Source organism: Solanum stenotomum, chromosome 5 (assembly GCF_019186545.1).
Source record: "Solanum stenotomum isolate F172 chromosome 5, ASM1918654v1, whole genome shotgun sequence".
In the NCBI taxonomy this organism is placed as follows: Eukaryota; Viridiplantae; Streptophyta; class Magnoliopsida; order Solanales; family Solanaceae; genus Solanum; species Solanum stenotomum.
In genome coordinates this window covers 5,317,659-5,338,218 of record NC_064286.1, presented here as the reverse complement: position 1 = coordinate 5,338,218, position 20,560 = coordinate 5,317,659, and the positions used below count along the sequence as shown (strand labels likewise).

The 20,560-nt window shown below is 33.1% G+C and overlaps 1 protein-coding gene and 1 pseudogene across 1 annotated transcript; one reads left to right on the top strand and one right to left on the bottom strand.

Annotated features, from left to right (window-relative positions):
* Positions 1-9,278: 9,278 nt before the first annotated feature.
* Positions 9,279-18,787, bottom strand: LOC125865742 (phenolic glucoside malonyltransferase 1-like). Its single transcript, XM_049545977.1, has 2 exons — positions 18,697-18,787; positions 9,279-10,665 (listed from the first exon to the last, which is right to left on the bottom strand). The coding sequence occupies exons 1-2, from the start codon at positions 18,746-18,748 to the stop codon at positions 9,353-9,355; spliced, it is 1,365 nt and encodes a 454-aa protein (XP_049401934.1). The 5' UTR covers positions 18,749-18,787; the 3' UTR covers positions 9,279-9,352.
* Positions 11,820-14,294, top strand: LOC125865751 (uncharacterized; annotated as a pseudogene).
* Positions 18,788-20,560: the final 1,773 nt, after the last annotated feature.

Here is a 20,560-nt window from a genome sequence, read left to right as displayed (position 1 = left end):
ATATATATTTTGAACCCCCTCAATAACAAAGAGAAACTGATGGTGCAGTGGCAAGTATCCCTGAAATTAAGTTGTACGTCACTGGTTTGAATCTCAGTGAAAGCGTTTTGTTTTTTTCTTTTTCAGTTTCAGTTTTTTTTAGTTTTTTTTTTAATTTTCAATTCTGTTTTTTAAGTTTTTTTTTTTTTACTTTAAAAAATGTGCTAAAAGTTTGGTTTTAAACCCAAAAGAATTCAAGATTTCCATTTCTAACGGCTTATTTACACGTTTATACTTTTATTTTTCGAACCCTCTGAACAAAAATCCTGGATCCGCCACTGCATGTCAAGGTCCTCAACTACTACAATGACAATCAAACCTCATTATAATGATATTTCTCTTTGACAGTCCAATTTTCTCAGAACTGATTTTTCATATTATACTTTACTTCTTTATAACAATGTTCTGCTTATAACATTAACAATAACACATTCATTATAGTTGTACACTCTTTATAAAATTATCCTTTTAGAATAGCCATACTCAAATACTGTATATAATATTTTGTAAGAAGTATAGTATGTATAAAGTAAAAATCTATGGGTTATCATCATTAATGTCATATATATAGTAGATTTCAAGTACGAATATCTAAAATGGAAAAATAAATTATATTTAAATGATATTTATTATGATCATAACTTCACGAAGAAAAGCTACTAATGAGATTTGTAATATTAATACTCTTACTAATATTGTAAACTTTTATGTATAATGAAATTTAAATTTCAAATATCAATATACATATATAACATTACTTTACTATAGCAGTTAATGAAACTTTCAGATAAACATTGCCATTGACACCTATAGAGTGGTGTGACTATTATTTCAGTTTAAGTTATATAAAAACTTTGGTCTCCAAGATTTGGTCCCAACCTTCAAAAGGTGACAAGTTAGAATGATGATGATATCCAACGTAATAAATGAAATATATAAATATCTTTTGTGAAGTATTATAGAAATTTAATTCAAAAAAGACATTTTTCATTACAAAGAAGCAAACACTTTCATAAAAATTGAACATGAAATATTGTCCTGATAATTGGTAGGGGAAATCTACCAACCATACCAATTACCAGCTAATGAGTCTTTGTTTGAAGACATTGTTGCAAAGTCAAAACCATTAGTTAGCAGCCACTTGTCCCTAACTATTCTTCCAAAATTTCACATTTTCTTTTTTCAAGATTTAAAAAATGAAATTTTCAAATATTTCCCTTTGATATGCAACAAAGGATATCAAAATGGGTAATGCATGGAATGAGATCATTATTATATCCTTTTCATGTTTTTCTTTGAATTTTAATTCAAAAGGTATCTCAATAATTGAATTATGAACTCACACTTTTATAACTCTTAATTTCCATCTTTCTTTATATGTGAGATTTTCGCAGTATAACCCGATACAATAGATTAACAAAATCACGTGTGCAATGCATGAGTGAAGTTCCATACCCCCAGTCATACTAAGTAGTACCTCTCAAGAAGTCACAATTAAAGTCCATGTTCTTACCATAGTTCATATTCATATCATATAGGGAAGAATAGCATTAACCGACATAGACCATGTGAGCTACATGGAATCCAGTGTCTTACCCCCACACCGAAAAAGGTGTCCTACTTGCCTAAGGTAGAACTAACATAGTTAGCTTTTTAGGTGGATCCACTAGCTAAAGACCTATGTGGGAATATAGTTATGGGGTAAGGAGATTGCTACTAGAAACCCAGACTTTCTAACGTAGAAGGTTTCCATTTCATGAGATCACTTACATTGGGAAGCCAGACTTTCTAACGTAAAAGCTTCCATCTCATTGTTCATACCCGCTCAGTGCTAAGCATAATTCCCTTTAAGAGTTATGTTAAATCTTTGCTTAGATTCATATTCATAAGAGAATGCACTAGGCATTCAAGACAACATAATATCATAAGAGCTCAAAGATTCATTTGGTGAGAATGTCCTTTCACCCTTTGAACCATCAATCATGTGAGTAAAACTTTAACATCTTACCAATAGTGTATTCATGAGCATGACCTTTCAATCAACACAACAAGCTTACCATAAACATACATACATGCTTTATGCTTAATTCAAGAGTAAGGGTGTAGGGAAGGAGGATCTTGCATCAACACCACAACCACACAATAGATATAGAATCATTACTATCTAAGAAAACTCACACATTCATATCCAATCAATATCAACATATACCAACCCTAGCCAATTGCCCTTCAAGGTCATGAACCAACACCAACCCTAACTTCTAGAATTATATCATTAGATAGAGAGATTTCATGATGCAATAACTTAATAAACATAAACATAATCAATTATCAACTTCCGTGACCAATCAAGTCATACATTAGTTCACAATTTATGAAGAAAGGAAAATCATGGGTCAAGAGAGATTTTCATCAAAATCCATCAATACTACAATAATCTAACCATAAATCATCATAATTAATCATATTAGATCATAATTGAACCATAGAAGTCATTTTGGAAGATGACCCATGACTAGAATAAAACCCTACGTTTTGGAAGTTGTAAAAATACACTTTGAAGGGGATTCGTGGGTGATAGCTTCCCAAGGATAAAAAGCATCCATACCTTGTCTAAGAATCTCCAAGAACTTTGGGGAAGAACCTTGAAAATCTAGCAACCCTAGCTCCAATGGCTTCTTCTTCTTCTTCTTGAGTCTAGAGAGAGAATTTTTTAGAGATGAGGGAGGATTTTTATTTCAATTGGGTGTTTTGTGAATAATGGCCAAGTCTTATGAAATTTGAGTTAAAAACAATATATAAACTACCCCTAAAAATACCTAAAATACCCCCACTTAGATTGGACTAAAAAGGAAATAACCCTAAGAACCTTCATTAATTGACCCCCCGTCCAGGTCTCACGACTCACTACATGAGCCGTGGTGAGGACCACGACCCGTGGAGTTGAGGCAGTAACTCTCTTTTTGGAGCTCAAGGCTCTATCGCCTAAGGCACCCTCACGAGCACCTTCACGGTCTATGAAGTGGACCGCGCCCCGTGGTCATGCTCGTGAAGGGCGAGACAGTAGCTAGGCTACTCAATGCCCCAATGCCCTCATGCCTAAGTCTCCTTCACGAAGGGCTCCATGAGCCGTGGTCAAGATCACGAGCCATGGTCTTTTCCATGAAGTTTGAGGCAGTGGCTAGCATTTTTGGGTAGCCATATTTCTATGGCCAAGTGACCTTCACGCCGACCTTCACGAGCCGTGGAGTGGACCATGACTCGTGGTCCCCCTCGTGAAGGTTGGGGCAGTGTCTAAGACACTTGAAGGCTTCCCTCCTTTGGCCAAGACAACTCCATGAAGCCTCCTACTGGCCGTGGTTATGACCACGAGCCGTGGTGGTGGCCGTGTTGCTTGAGGCAGTGTCTTCAAGTTTGGGGTAGCCTTGGCCTTTGGCCTTGGCTTTATCCTTTTGCTTGGCACTTCTCCTTTAGGCCTTGACTCTTAAACCCCTATATCATGCTTAAATGGTCTACTAATCTAGGGGAGGTCATTTTATAGATTTTTACCTTATGTTTAGGCTCTAGTTCAACCTACTAATTTTCCGGGTCGTTACAAGTATAAGGCATCTTCAAACGGATGTTGAGAGACCACAACTAAGAGAACTGACTTGTTGAGTTCAAGGGTGAGTCAATTCCTTCAGGCTAACCATAGATTCATCTAGGATCTTTGTTCCTTTCCTTCAGACTTCTACCTTTCAGATTCTTTACTTTATGTTTATTTGTTTTGGGTTGCATCCCCTTATCTTAGACTGTTTAGTTAGAAGTTTTAGTACAATGACTTTCAGGTTCTAGGGGTTAAATTACCGCTTGGTTATGTTTGTTTTTGATAACTTACTGATTTTATGGGAACTCAGCTTTTAAATTGATTAATTAAACATGTTTCAACATCTTTAAATGTTTGTCTTTTGGTTAGTATTGTTTAGCTGGGTTGTAGTAATGGTTCTCCCACCTCAGAATTAGTGTGGGTGCCAATCAGGACAGTTTAGGTCGGACACTCGCCGGAAATGACATTGGCCTAATACCGCATGTATGTAAAGACCTCGGCATGATAGCATTTGTCGAAAATGACCTCGGCCTAATAGCACTAACCTGCAAAGACCTTGGCATAATAGCACTTGCCGACAAAGACCTCGGCATAATAGCATTTGCCGACAAAGACCTCGGCATAATAAATCATCACACGTCTCATCACGGTGATCAATAATCAATGAACACAAGTTATATCACACCACATAGAAGAAATGACATTATATGATTCAAGTCCACATTTCATCAATCAACTAGGGTCACAATAAGGCAATTCATATCATCATGCTCATCATATAGTATTTTTCATTTCAAGCCTTTTTTTATTCATTTAGATACATCAAGTGGACAATTAAACCCTTCAGCTCATTCCCATTACTCCCAACACACAAGCAACGAAGGAAGCAACTGAATTCTACTAGAATACAAGATTTAGGAGATCACTCACTTAAATCTTGAGTCTTCCCTTCCGGATCACTTCCAAAGCCACATAGTCTATAACAACCAAGTATTCACAATCACTCATCCAAAATAACAATTCTCACATCAATTATATAGAGAAATGACTCGATCAACTCAAAACCCAATTCCAAAATTAAGGTTGAATCCGAAATTTAATACTTGAAAATATTACTCAAGGCTTTAGGAACTCATTGGGAAAAATCATTTCGAAAAAAGACTTAAAATCAGTTCAAAATCATCATTTTAGCTAAGAACTTGAGTTCTTGAAAAACCTCATCATTCACCAATCAAAGTCTCATATTTTTATGTTACAACCCATAAATAATCAAAGAGAAATGAAGCTTTAGGATTATAGAAGCTTACCCATATGCTTTAGCACAAGAAGACCTTTCCAAAATCACCACCAAAGATTTCCCAAGCTCAAAAATGGAAAATAGGGCTTAAACCCTGAAAATGGCAGGCCAGAAACCCTCTCAAGTGTCGCAAAAGCGACCATAAGCGAACCCCACAAAATCTTGAGCATCGCAAAAGCGAACGACCTTCGCTAAAGTGAAGCTCGCTTAAGCGACAGGTCCTTCCCTTTAGCGGAGGTCGCTTAAGCGACATGACCTTCAGAAAAATGAGGCCTGCAGCACCATAAAACAAAGCCAACTCTCAAAACATCAAAAGGACCCTCGGGATTCGTTCGGAACCCCTTGAATACAAATCACATATACAAATCAATTATACTCAGCGTTTCAGACTAAATGGAACCGCCAAAATATAAATTCGAGGTGTCTTTGACCCGACATCCGTGAAAACCATAAGAAACTAACTCACGCCTAAAAAGTTCAAAACAAGTTCGAGACTTCTCAAAAATTAACCAAGACCTCACCTGGGACTAAAATCATTCTTCAAATCCAACGAAACTCTCGAAACTCCGATCCGAGCATTCGAACTCCAAATATTGACCAAAGTCAATCCAAGCTAAATTTCCACAAATTCACAACATAGAACATCAAATCTTATAAAAGACTCGGAATCTGAAACCAACAACTCTCAAAGCTCAGATTCCACATTTCGTTGAAACTTCAAAAGACCCCAGAACCCACGTTCTTAACAATATATGTCTTTCAAACTCAAAACTCACCAAATTCTAAACTTTTAACTCAAAGTTCAAAACCAACTTTTCAAACTCAATCATGAAAGACTTGAGGTCAATCACGAAAGGAAAAAATGATAAATTTACGAAACTTTCCAAAAATACCGATCATTACAATCATATTTTTTTATGCAAGTTCATTAACATCATAAGTAGAGTAATCTATTTATGAATTGATTAAGAAATCAAGTACTACTCCTTATGAATTTTATTTTAATATTATATGCATTAAATATGTATGTATATGCATGGATATGTGTGTGTCTGTTTATGTTTCATCTTTTCTTTTTTCTTTATTTTATTCTACTATTTAGATAAATGAGTTTTGATTATCGTTAATGAAATATTTTTTAAAGTTTATTTGCAATATAAGAAGATAATCTTTAGAATTTTATTCTAAAATATACCACTATTTTTACAAATTGTTTTGTATTATGTGCATTAAAATAAACTTATAAAGTTATTACTATTTACAATTTTTGTTTGCACAAATAGATAAATCTAAAATTTTGATTATTATTAATAAAATTATTTTTTCTTATTTTGATAATTATATTTATTTATAGAACATCACTAACTTAAATATTTAATTATCAGTTCTCACATCTCTTCATCTCGAAACTAATATATATTTATTTTTATAGAAAAATTCATTACATAAATTCAAAAAAAAATAGCTATATATATATCATGATTTTAATGAATTAAAAATAAAAGACAAAAGCTAATAACGTAAGAAAAAAAGAATTCCAAAAATAATAATTGACATATAAGAGGGGAGGGGAGGGGATATTTTAAAGTAAAGTTGAAGAAGGTACGCAAATGATTTTCACTCATATTAATAAAGTATCTATCAAGTATATGTACAAGGTGGAAGTTCATCAATTTTATCAATGCATTGTTATTGTCGTTGCCTATTATATTTATTAACTATCAAGGACGTTGCGGTCCCTTACTACCCATCACCCTCAAACAACATCTTCTGTATCTTTTGTAGATGGCAATGTAACAATCTCATCAATGCACTTATTGTCGTCGCTTATTATATTTATTAAACTATCAGTGATGTTGTGAAACCTTACAATCCATTACCCACAAACATCATCTTTTATCACAATTACTACGTACTAACCATCCATAATCAGGGACGGACCCACATTGATTCAAATGGGTTCAATTAAATCCACTCCGTCAAATTTTTTTGTATTATACATATATAAATTACTTGTAAAGTTGTGTATACAAAGAAATGGAGCCCACTCTACTCATGATGGAAGGGCGTGAGATCAGTGGCGTATGAGTTCAAATTCACCCTGCGAATCCGAGTTCGAACCTCGGTCTAGACTTAATTATTTTATTCTTGTTTTTATTTTCAAGTGTTAAGTGATGGGTCCAGATATTTTCCCCTTTTAAAATTAACTAGTAAATGCAGACTATTATAGTTCTACACTTCTAGTTCATGTGAAATAATAATATAATGTTCTAAATTTGTTAGTTAAGTTTTGTTTTTATGCTTATATTTGAGAATCATTTAAAATTATTTTAAATTGTCAATAATTTAGGCTATATGTTTATAGTTTTTAAATATTCTCTCCAATTCATATTATTTGATCTTTTTCCTTTTTACACGCGCATTAAGAAATCATAAAAAAAAAGATAATTTTATTAATTCACCCCTTAAAAACTTCTTGCAAATATTATAAACAACTGTGAATAATTTCAAAAAGAATTAATTACAAGGGTAATATATGAAAATTTTGATTAGTGCTTTCTTGATTTAGTAAGATGATCAACTATTTTTAGTAAGATGATCAACTAATATGGGACGGAAGAGTACTATTTTTAGTAAGATGATCACTTTTAATTCTCATTACCATAACAATTATCAATTACTACCGATAATCATCAATATTAATTCTAACTAGCACATGTTGGCGTGATGGCACTATTCACGTTGTAAACATAGCGAAATAATCTATTATTATTTTTCAAATGTGACAATTAGCTTAGGACCATTGTCCTTGAATATTTATGAAATTCATAAATGTCTTTACCTACCAGGGAAAAAAGGTCAAATATGTCATTAAATTATTCAAAATGGACTAGTTTTTTCAATGTTACTCCCTCTGTCCACAATTGTTTGTCAGGATAAGGTCATGCACACCCTTCAAGAAAAATTTAATAGAAGGTGTAATTTGACTAATATAACCCTATTATACCAAGAATACCAAAAGTCTACATAACTTTTCAATTGAACTACACTATCATTAAAGGCAGAATTGGAAAAAAGTGATTAATTGTTTCTTGATTGTTTAAATTGACAATTAATCTTGGACATCTATTTTTAGTATACCTGCCAAATAATTGTGGATGGAGGGAGTACATTTTTGGCTCAAAATTGCTGCTATCTTTATATTTTTGGCTCAAAATAATCTCTAACTAGCAAATAGATTAGAAAAGTATCATCTTCGTTCTAATGATTACTCCAAAATAATATTAAAAAAGTGGTTCATTTTGCCTTTGAGCTATGCAAAATAAGACAGTTTCTCCCTCCATTTAAAACTTGGTACAAGTGCTCTCAGTTGTGAAGACTTCAAGAAAAATTTATATTAGTGATTATGAGTTAAATTGACTTATCTTAAATAATTTTTACATTATGCCAATTTTACATTATATATAAATTTGATTACATGTGTTAATTAATGATGCTTAGATGCATGTGTGGGCATATTAGGAGAAATGATTACAAACAAAGTCATTTGAGATAAGGTGGGATGGTCTCCGTAGCGGACAAGATGAGGAAAACTCGATTGAGATGATTCGAGGAGATTTGTGGACGCACCGGTGAGGAGGTGAGAGATTGACTATAGTGGAGTTGGAAAAACTCAATTAGTATTTTCCACTTTTATTTTTTTAATAGAAAAACTATATCTATTTTTTTATAGAAAAAATATTAGTTCTCACATCACTAACTTAAATATTTAATTATCAGTTCTCACATCTATTTTCATCTCGAAACTAATATATATTTATTTTTATAGATAAATTTTAAAAATTAGAAATATATATCAAGATTAGAATCAAAATAGTCCAGTTATCCCTATGTGGACCACAAATTCTATGCAACTAAATTATGTGTGCGATTCCACCAACCTGGCCATTTATGTTACTTTTAAAAACTTATAAATCGTAATATATTAAGTATGAATTCGAGGTCTCTTTGACCCGATATCCGTGAAAATCATAAGAAACTAACTCACGCCTAAAAAGGTCAAAATAAGCTCAGGACCTCTCAAAAATTAACCAAGACCTCACCTGGACTAAAATCATTCTTCGAATCCAACGGAACTCTCGAAATTCTGATTCGAGCATTCGAACCCCAAATATTGACCAAAGCCAATCCAAGCTAAATTTCCACAAATTCACAACATAGGACCTCAAATCTTATAAAAGACTCGGAATCTGAGACCAACAACTCTCAAAGCTTAGATTCCACATTTCGTCGAAACTTCAAAAGACCCTAAAACCCACGTTCTTAACAATATATGTCTTTCAAACTCAAAACTTATTTCGATTATCATCTCTACAAAAGCAGCAGAACTCTACGTTAGCCCTCTAGGACATCCATGAAATGAAAACGGGCTATAGGACGCTAAGTCCATCAGCAAATATAGCAGCAAAAGCATTCATTCGAGTTTTTGGCAAAGACAAACTAATTTCCAAATCTCCATAAGAGTCCTTAGACTTACTAAGAGACATCACTAAACCATTCCCGGAAAAAACAAAGTGCCATTTTTTTGGCTTTCCCCAACCAAAATCAGCTTCATATAAGTCATATTTTGGCGATCCAGCAATCGAAACATATCGACCCGTATTTGCCGCCGCACCAACTTCTTTCAACCAATCACCATTCAACACGTATTCTTTATCATTGTTCCTTTTATAAATAATTTCTGCAATCGATTCCGTTGCAATTATAAATCCTTCATTATTTCCTACTAAATCAACATGCTTTGTACTTGCAATGTACCAAATGATACAATTCCCAAAATAAGATGAAGGAAGTGGTGGATCAAATCGCGCTCTGTAATTTACCGAACATCCAAAGTATTCCATTAAGTTCTCATCTATTATTTCTGCCGCGTCCTCTGATTTTACCAAACAACTCCATGCATAACCACATGTTACGGTGTATGATGTTACATGAGTCAGGCTTGGTCGTCTTAATGATATTAAATTCTTGAGTTTTTCAATATGATCTCGTCCTATAGTAAATGTACCTTGAACTATGTTATTATCATGACAAGGAGTCACAATTATGTCACTCCTAATCTCTTTCTTATGTTTCTTTATTTCTTCCCATATATAATCTCTTAGTCCATAAGAGTCTTTGACAATAGACCGATCATAAAACGGAATCATGAACTCATCATTTTCGTTGTTTTTGTTGAGCAAAGCCCATGACTTTATGAACCCTACTATGGTAGATGCGTCACCAACGACATGATGGATTAAGAAAGAAATAGAAATGCCATGATTGGGAAAAAGTGTCACTTGAATAGCTAAAACCGGTGCAAATTGGACCCCGGATGCATCTTTAGGTTCCGCCATTTTAGGAACAAAGGGATGAAAATCCTTAACGTTATGTGTATGATCATTACTAACAAGATAATCGAAATCCATGTCAGTACTTTTAGAAAAAGTAACAGATACAGAATCTCCTGTTACATAACGTAGTTCAGGATAACCGGTAGAATTCCATGGACAAACAAGGTTGCCAGCTAGTGGTAGATAGTGTTTGAGAGTGAGTGAGAGTGAATGTTTGAGAGTAGGAATAATATTTTGAATGAAACTATTTTTGTCAATGTGGAGTTTATAGAATAAAATCCTTGGTACATGCTGGTTATGAAATAACCACAAAGTATCAAAGCTAGTTAAAGGGAGTGTTAGCTTATCTATGGCACATGTGATATTTTGACCAAAATAAGCCATTGTTTAAATCAATTCACCAAAATAGTATGTTTTTAAATTTTTTTATGAAACTAGTATAAACGTAATCCACAGTAACGTTTTATGCTTTATTTTATTTTAAAAAATTTAATGAGAAAAAGACGGACTGCTAATGGCGTTAAATAATAATACGTAACTGGGAATCACGTTTTAACTCTAATACGTTATTGGGAATAACGTTTTAAGCATATATCTTTTAATCCTATACTAGAATAAAAAACCCCCAATTTAGTTGTACTAATTACAGAAGAAAAAAAGGGGAGATTCACGGAAGACCCAAAAAACCCATCTTCTTTCTCCTAATCCACCTTCAGGTTGCAATTATGGTGATAAACAAAAACACATCTTCTTGCTCTTACAGAATTGACGCTTGATCTTTACTCGATTTGAAACCCTTTTGTTCTATACAAGAGATTTGAGGGTTTTGTTCGACTACTGAAGATTAGACACACTACAAGAGATTGGAGGTGAAACTTTCAAAAAGTTGAAGGACGTCTGCAGATTTGCTTAAAAAAGGGTCAAAAACCTTTGAAAAAGAAGAAATTTTTTGTGATTGAGGTAATTTTGTCATACACTGATATAGTTTATCTTATAATTGATGAATTTGTTGTTTACCTTTTTGTTAAAAAATGACATTTTAGTTTCTGTTTTTTCCCCTTTTTATGAGAATAATATGTACTTGAAACTATTTGAGTGATGATATTCAATTTCCTCAACAGTTGCGACTCTTATAGAAAAGCTTATATTTTAATTGATATGATTGAAAATGTTCGTGGTGAAGCATTTGAGGAAAGTTTCTAAGTTACATTACACTTGTGTTTGATTTTCTTTGTTAGTTTGGTTCATTATTTTAAAAATAATTACTTATGTATAGGTATTTCTTCTATGGCTGCTAATAATGCATACCAATTGGATCCCGATCCACTTGATCCGTGTGTATTAACTGAACAGCTTACTCATAGGTCACGAGATATATGGATAGGAAATGATAATATGATTTTGAACACAAGGAAATGTGATGGGAAGTTTTGGGACTTAGTAAATAAACATCCTATCCATCCACGAGTTCTAGATGTGATTAAATTAACCGGATTATATGGTGTTTATAGATCTCATAGGCCTGTTATAGATCGTAGTTTAATCACTGCACTAGTTGAAAGATGGCGTCCTGAGACTCATACATTCCACTTTAGGACGGGTGAGGCTACGATCACCTTACAGGACGTGGAGATATTGTATGACTTACCCGTGAAAGGTAATCCAGTAGTTGGGTATGAGCCACAAAGGTCCGTAGTTGATTGGCAAAATATTTGTCAAAGATTATTAGGTTTTACTCCACACCCTCAAGACTTTAAACATAGTAGTCTCAAGGTCTCTGCGCTTAATGCACACTTGCGACTTCAGCCACGGTTGCCTAACTTGGCAACACATGATATGGTCAACGAGAAGGCTAGGTGTTATATGTTTTGGATGATTGCTGGTTTAATGTTGGCAGACACATCTGGCGGTCTTTTAAAGCTTATGTACTTGCCTATGCTGGAATATATCACTGCAGTAGGGTCTTACAGTTGGGGTAGTGCAACCCTAGCATACTTGTATCGCTTTCTTTGTAAAGCCTCCCAAAGTACCCAAAATGAGATTGCTGGATTCCTACCACTACTTCAGGTATACCCAATAATTACACTTAGTATTTATTGAAATTTTATCTAGTTTATAATTATCTATTATGTTTAGATTTGGGCATGGGAGAGAGTTACCGTCCTTAGGCCTCAGATTGTAGCACAAAGAGACACGAGGAATATTTTCCCTGTTGGTTTACCTAGGGGTCCACATGCTGCTAGATGGTTTGCACATTTTAGTTGGACCGACACTACCAAACATGTGTTAAGAGTTTTCAGGGATGCGCTTGATTCCATGACAGAAGATCAAGTAAGATGTTGTATTAGTTTTCTCTTAACTTTCATATATATTGTAATTGTGAACACTTCTTTTTGTTATAGTTTATTTGGGAGCCATATTCTTCTGACATAATTGAGAGTCTTCCTGAATATTGCCGCTTTGGAAGAGATATATGGCGTGCTAGAGTTTCAATTTTTTGTTGGGATGTTGTGGAGGTTCATTTACCTGATCGAGTTATGAGGCAATTTGGATTGGTACAGGCGATACCATCTCCATTTCCATTTGATGCTACGCATTTTCACCATGATCGTTGAGGAAGACCAAACACAAATTGGGAGTTAGAGCATGCACAATGGTTGCATTTTTGGAACCATATTGACCAATATGTATGTAATGCACCAATCCTTCATGGATCACTTCGGTATGATGATCCCTACCTTATTTGGTTTAGACGTATTACTCGTTTTATCATTGGTAATCCTATTTCGAGTCCTCAACAACAACAAGGTTATGTGCCTAATGCGACGGCATACGAAACAATGGTAAGTTTGATAACTTAATTTTTCTTTACTTTAACTTGTCCAGTTAGCATATTAAATTAGTACAATAGGGTTTATTAGCATTCTATCAAAGTTTGTACATTATATTTGTGGATATGATTTGTCCAGTTAGCATATATATCAAAGTTTTCCTCATATGTTTTACTTGTACTTCATATTTGTGATTTGAAGATATGATTTCATTCTCTCCATGGTGTCCTAATTTACTGGTCTGTCACATTTTTTATGAAAATTGACTCAACATGTTAAAAATCTGATTCCCTCATTAATTTTGCGTGGTTTACAAACTTGGTCAACTTGGCTAGCATGTTTCTTAATTAATTATTTTGGCCAGGCATGTCATATTCATTTGATGGTTAATAAAGCAATATCACTCGGTGATAACCCATCAATGGAGGAATTTTACGAGTTTCGTGCAATGGTGCAGGATGAAGGATCTAATTGTTTGGCATATGTGCAAGAGGTAGATAGGATTCATGTGCAAGCCAACTATAGAAGAGATGAGCAAATGTCTGACCATTTGCATCCCCCTATTCGTCGGCGAGGAAAAGGTGGTGTTGCGGGTAGGAAGGTACGTGCTGTTGAGAGAGGTCGAGCGCCTATTGAAATGGGTGAAGATGATCAAGCCACATAAGATTTCCAAGCAGCCTCGGATTATGAACCAACAAACACTGAGATTATGCCATACATGACACCACAGACTCCACAAATTTCAAGGGATCCAAATCTTACATCACTTGAAAATGTATTTGGTAGTAATCAACCTCTACATTTTGACAACGCCCCAAACTTTTCCTCATCGCATGTCGAAGGTAATGAGTTGAATGATTCTAACAATGAAGTGGATGGTGATGAGTTGGAGGATGCAAATCAAGGTGCAAGCCAAGGTGTTGAACCATCGATGAAGAATAAGCGTAAAAATTTTCCTAAGCTTTGTGGGACTGGTACTTTAAAATCTTCACATTATTCTTTGACATAAGTGTTCCTTTTTAGTTGAATAATTGAAAAATTGTTCTTACTTTTCAGGGAGTCATCATCTTAATCAGCACGGCCAAAAGAAAAAAACAAAAGATAACAAAGTTTCTGTGTTAACAAAGAAAAAAGGCAAAGGATGAATCATATGGTTCCAAGTAAGCTTATAATTCTTAGTCTTTCAATTGTTGCATCCGTATCGGATTCTTTATAAACTCGTTCTAAATGGATTGACCTTTGGGGGTCATGTAAGTGAATGGACTTTAAATGGATTTTATATTGAACAACTGACCTGCTATATGTTATGTTTATGTTTATGTTTATGTTTATGTTTATATCTATTGGCCTTTTGTATCCAGCACGTTAGGACAATTTTCTCCATAAATGGGACTGAAACATATAGTTAATTCAATATTGAAGTTACACTAGTTAAAGCTCTAATAAAAGATTGTATATTTGTGTTAGGTGGTATTAGAAAGATTGTATATTTGTATTAGGTGGTATTAGAAAGATTTTTTTGTCTTTTCAGTCTCATTCAATTGTTTTTGTTGTCTGCATCACTTTGTTTCTCGGCTGGTTGTTTGAATCATGGATAAGCAATGCATTTCAGTTGTAATACCCCAGAATTTTCAGGCCTTATCAAAGTTAAACACAAGAATAAAAATGAGTTTCTTTTGATTTTTTTTTATTATTTGCCGTTCATTTTCATATCAAAATTGATCAATGCAGCGTCTAATCTTGAGTTAGTATTGATAAGATAACGTGGTTTAAGTGATCACTCTCGCTCACTGTTAGCCTAGTCATGATAGTGGTATGACTTAGGAAAACATTGAATATGAGGGATTGAGATGATCTTTCTAAGAATTGTTTTCAGTAAAACCAAACTTACTCACTTGAGTTCATTTTCTCTGTTTTCCGGTAATGAGATAGTACATTTTAGTCATTCAGTGGTACTTCTCAAATGTTTTATTCTAGCTTGATATTAGAAAAGGTTATTGACTATTCCTAAGTTCATAAATCAGCATCAATTTATCTATTTATGTCTTTTGTAGAAGTCTAAGCATGGACAACATAAAACCTTAGAAATGTTTTGATCCATAATTTATGTCCTTAAGCTTTGGCCTCGCAAAAATATGTAACCTGAGCCTAACTCAACAACAAAAGATAGTTCATGAGGCGAGAATTACTCAAGTCCATATAAGTAGACCACCAGTTCATTCCCCAACGAAAAGTGGAGTTTAAACCATTTCCAATCGTGTCATAGCTATATTTAATTCATATTAACTACTTATTATTTATAAATTCTATGGTTCAAATGCTTTGACTGAGTTATTTTATTTTTTCATGCAATAAAATGAGTATTAACTTGATCTTTTGAATGCCAAATAGCTTAGTTTCTAAAAGTTGTTGCGCTTTTTGAGACCTACGAGTGTATCGTTCAATAGTTTGCTCTAATGAAAGTCTAACCATAACAGTGACTAGCAAGCCTCGTGCTTTTTTCAACACTCCATTGAATGACTCTGAAAGATTTGTTATCAACACTCCCCATCTTTTTTCACCATTATGACTAACAGTCCATTTGTCCAAGGGGATTTCCATGAGATATTCATATGCTTCTTCATTTTCTTCTCTAATTTGTCAAATCAAGGATTCAAATTTTCTTACTTGATGGGCTGAAGCAGCCCTCCACATCAGCCTACTAAGATCCTTGTTTGGAAATCGAGATTGAAAGTTGCTCTTAAGATGCCTTATACAATATCGATGGAAGACTCGAGGCTCCTGAAATCGGCGTAACTCCTGCAAACTAGTCAAAATTCCTTTTGCCCTATCAAATATAACACAAATATCTTCTCTATCTTTTATCACATGTGCACTCAAATTCCTAAAAAACTATTTTCATGCCTCTTTCGATTCTTTGTCTACAATAGCAAACGCTAGAGGAAGAATGTTATCATTTCCATCAATTCCAACAGCAATCAATAATTTGAACTCATATTTTCCATACATATGAGTTCCATCTACTGAAATAACAGGACGACATGTTCGAAATCCATCAATGCATGACTTGAAAGCCCAAAACACAAATTTAAAAGTTTTTATCTCTAATGAACTAATAGACTCTTCGTGTTTCCATTCCACAACTGTTCCATGGTTAAAGTGTTGAAAAGCTGCAAAAAAATTGGGTAGGTCACTAAACGATTTCTTAAAGTCACCATACACCAATTCAAACGCGCGTTGACGTCCAAGCCACGCTTTTCTGTATGTTATTTGATGACTAAATTTTTCGTGAACCTTGGAAATGACATCTACCACCAAAACCTTAGGATTTTTTTGAATTTGATTTAGAATCAAAGATGCAATTAAATTGGTATTTAGGTTGGCATGACCTCTAGAAAGCCCCTCAGTCTCACATCTATGATTTTCAATATATTTTCCTATTTTCCAAAGGTTATCTCCAACCTTTCGTCCTCGGAGAAACCACAAGCAACCCAATAAAGTATGAAACTTGCATCGTACAACCCATAAACTCTTGTTTGATGTCACCACCTTGAACTCTTTATTTTTTTTCAAACTCCAAATTGTCACAGCTCGTTTTAATTTTTCTTTACTACTAAAAAACATGCCTTTTTTCAAATCTTTTGTGGCATCTTCAGACCAGACCGAACAATACTCCATCTCAGATTCACATGTAGACATGAAAACGTCTTCCTCATTATCCAATGTTCTAAAATAGGGTACATCATGATTTTGCACTTCAGACACATCTCGTTCAAATTGATTAGGAAGATTTATACCAATGTCATTTTGAGAAAAATCTCTAGCATCATTGATATCTTCATCAGATTCACTTTCACCATCATCTTTTGAAGGTTCATCTTCCTCCGAACTTTCTTCACTAATTTCAGCATTTACATCACTATATGGATCAACGTTGGTCTCATTTTCTCTGTGGAAAAAGAAATTTAATTAAATTCTAGAAAAATTATGAGACATAGAAGCTTGTTTTAAAATCAGTAATTTATACTCTAAAAGGCTATTTCTTAAAAAAGAAATTAAGGTAATTAATCACAAAAAATATCACTATCTATCTATGTATGCATATTTATAATGTGTAAAATTATGTTATCAACTACTTATATTAAAATTCAGTAAAAACATAAATTTGTTGTTTTACCTGTCCTCATATTCCCTCGGGCTATTGTCAACATGTCTTTGGCTACTTGAACCTTCACCAAATGATCGTTGGTCACACATTAACAATTGTTGGAATTGTGGTTGAGCAATCGGTTCTGCATAATGAGGCTGACTAACCATGGCAAATCCGTGATTTTGAGCCAATAAATTCATGTGATAACTATGTTGACCACTAATTTGAAATATATCATTTTGATTTGTTGATTTGGTCTTTACATACATTTCCAAAACATTTATGTCAATCTTATCCGCAAAGTTTTGAGGTATAAAAAAAAATTGTAGCAAAGATTGATCATCCTCAATTTTAAACTCAATGAACCTTGTATGGTTACCTTGAATCGAACAAGGATATTTTTCCGAAATATCCATTTGAATATTTTCACTAGTTGTACCCATTTTGTCATGCAATAATTCAACCAATTCAACATACTTCATTGAAGTATACATGCTAATAATCATTCTAGCACATTCAGTATACCTGAATCCGTTCATTTCAGTAATTATTTCGCCACCCCAATACAAAGCAACCATCACATTATGTTCAAAATTCGCCATTTTTATTCCTACACATAAAAATAAGTCATCTTTTTAATTAATAAATCAGAAAAATAATTTGAAAGCTATGGTAAAATAATAACATAATATGATATATTGACTTGACTTATTTAATTCATACCTTTGTGAATATTGTTTCAAAATTGGGCTACACAAACAAAAGCTTGATTGAATATTGTTGGAATGTGTTCTGTTACAACAAGGTTTATTTTATAACCATATGTGTGGTCAGTTTAAAAAATGAAAAAGTTGACTTTAACATAGTGTCGTAATTGATAGTCACGATTTAATGTAAAAACGTGATCTACAGTAACGTTTTATGATCTGTAAGATTCCAACACAGTAGGATTTGATTCTTAATTTGCAGAATTCGATGACCCGTGATTAAATCTACATAAAACGTTACTGACAGTCACGTTTTATATATAAAACGTGACTGCCAGTAACGTTTTATAATCTGTAAAATTTGCAAGATTCGATTCTTTAATTGCAGAGCCCGTGACTCTCACTTTAGTTGTAAAACGTGATCTACAGTAACAAAATATAAAATGTTACTTTGAGTAACGTTTTAGCTCTAAAACGTGATTCAAGATAACGAAGTATAAAACGTTATTGACAATAACATTTTATTTCTGTTTGCTCCGTGAACTTTTGCCTTTTTCCCATTAAATTTTTTAAAATAAAATAAAGTATAAAACGTTACTGTGAACCACGTTTATACTAGTTTTGTAAAAAAAATTTAAAACATACTATTTTGGTGAATTGATTTAAACAATGGCTTATTTTGGTCAAAACTTCTGGCACATGTAGGTGGTGCAACTTGGCATTGCTCAATAATCGAAGCCATATTTTTGTTTGGTTAACAAAAGGGATATCAATATGTTTGGCTTATATAGCCGTAACTTTGTGATTCAGAGTAATTATGTTCTTTATTATAAAAAAGGAAAATAATTAAATATATCATAGAAAAGGTTCATTTTATGCTATATGTTAAAAGTTGGGAAAATGGTCTGAAGTATATTCGAATTTTGACCAAAATTGTTGTTACGATACTAAATTTTGGAAATGATCTTTTACCCCCCTGCACTATTTAATAGTGTATTTTAAAGGTACATATGTGTTCACGTGGACATAAAAAATATTGCATAATTATAAATAGTAATGTGTCCACGTGGGCACATATATACCTTTAAAATACACTATTAATAGTTTGGGGGTTCAATTAAATCCACTCCGTCAAAATTTTTTGTATTATACATATATAAATTATTTAATATCATTAATTTATATATGTATAATGCAAAAATTTTATAAGTCTCTACTTCTCTTTTGTGATATTTAATAATATAGAATTAGGTTTAATTGGCTCTATATATTTTATTAGGTTTAATAATATTGACACCAGCACGTAGAAGTGGTGGAGATCATTACATAGTATTATAATTTTTAAATTATAAGGAATTTGTCGTGTTTGGCACATAAAGGTACTTTTGTCATTTCAATTTAAAAAAATAGTATGATTGGCTTGATCTTTAATATTAATTATTTATTTTTCAAAACTTAAAATATCTTGGAAAATAAGAATGGAATATTAGTTCATCTTTTTCAAATGAGATTTGCTCAACATATCTGCTTTGGCACATAAAAGTACTTTTGTCATTTCAATTAAAAAAAAATAGTATGATTGGCTTGATCTTTAATATTAATTATTTATTTTTCAAAACTTAAAATATCTTGGAAAATAAGAATGTAATATTAGTTCTTCTTTTTCAAATGAGATATGCTTTTCGTGTGGATAGAGATGAATTTTGCTGCGAATATTATTGGGCTCATCTTTTATTTTTTATTATTTTTTTAAAAAAACGTCAACTTACATATACTACCAATTATTGTAGCTACAATTTGAAGTGTTTCTCCTCTACAACTTTTGAAATGCAACTCTATGTCACCACTCAAAATTACAAGTTGTTATGGTACTTATGTCCCCAACCGATAGATAAGCTAACTCAACAAGTTTATCAATTCAACTTAATAAATAAAGTGGAAAGGTAAGCAACAAACAAAAATATCTCAAATACTTCAAAAGTATAGAATGTAAAAAGTTGAATACTATCCATTATTTATTGTCATATGTACAAAAACTTCGAAAAGATGATATAAGTCTGAAACTATATGACAAGTCTAGACATAAGAAGTATCCTATCGGAATATCAAAACAATCTAATAGATAGAGATAGAGGAAGGTGTGGCCGTAGAATAACCAAGCAGCTCACCACAATTCCAAGATGATCCAAACTCAGACACAAAAGCTCTACGAGGTGCGCTCGTACTCAAAATCTAATCTGCACCACAAAAGAGTGCAACAAGTATAGTATGAGTACGAAACCACGTGAACCTAGTATGTATCCTAGATCGATAATGAAAAAGTAGTGATATGAGTATATGAGAAAATCATCGTTTAATTTTATAAGTCTACATTATACTTATCAAACAAGTTTCATCAAATAGGGATTAACGAATCTCATGTAATGTTCAAATAACAATGAAGCATATAATCAAACAAGAATGAAGGATGTAATGCGATGCAATGCAATGCAACATCATGAAATGATATGCCTCAAATGTCAAGTACTATTTCAACCGTATATATACGATACTT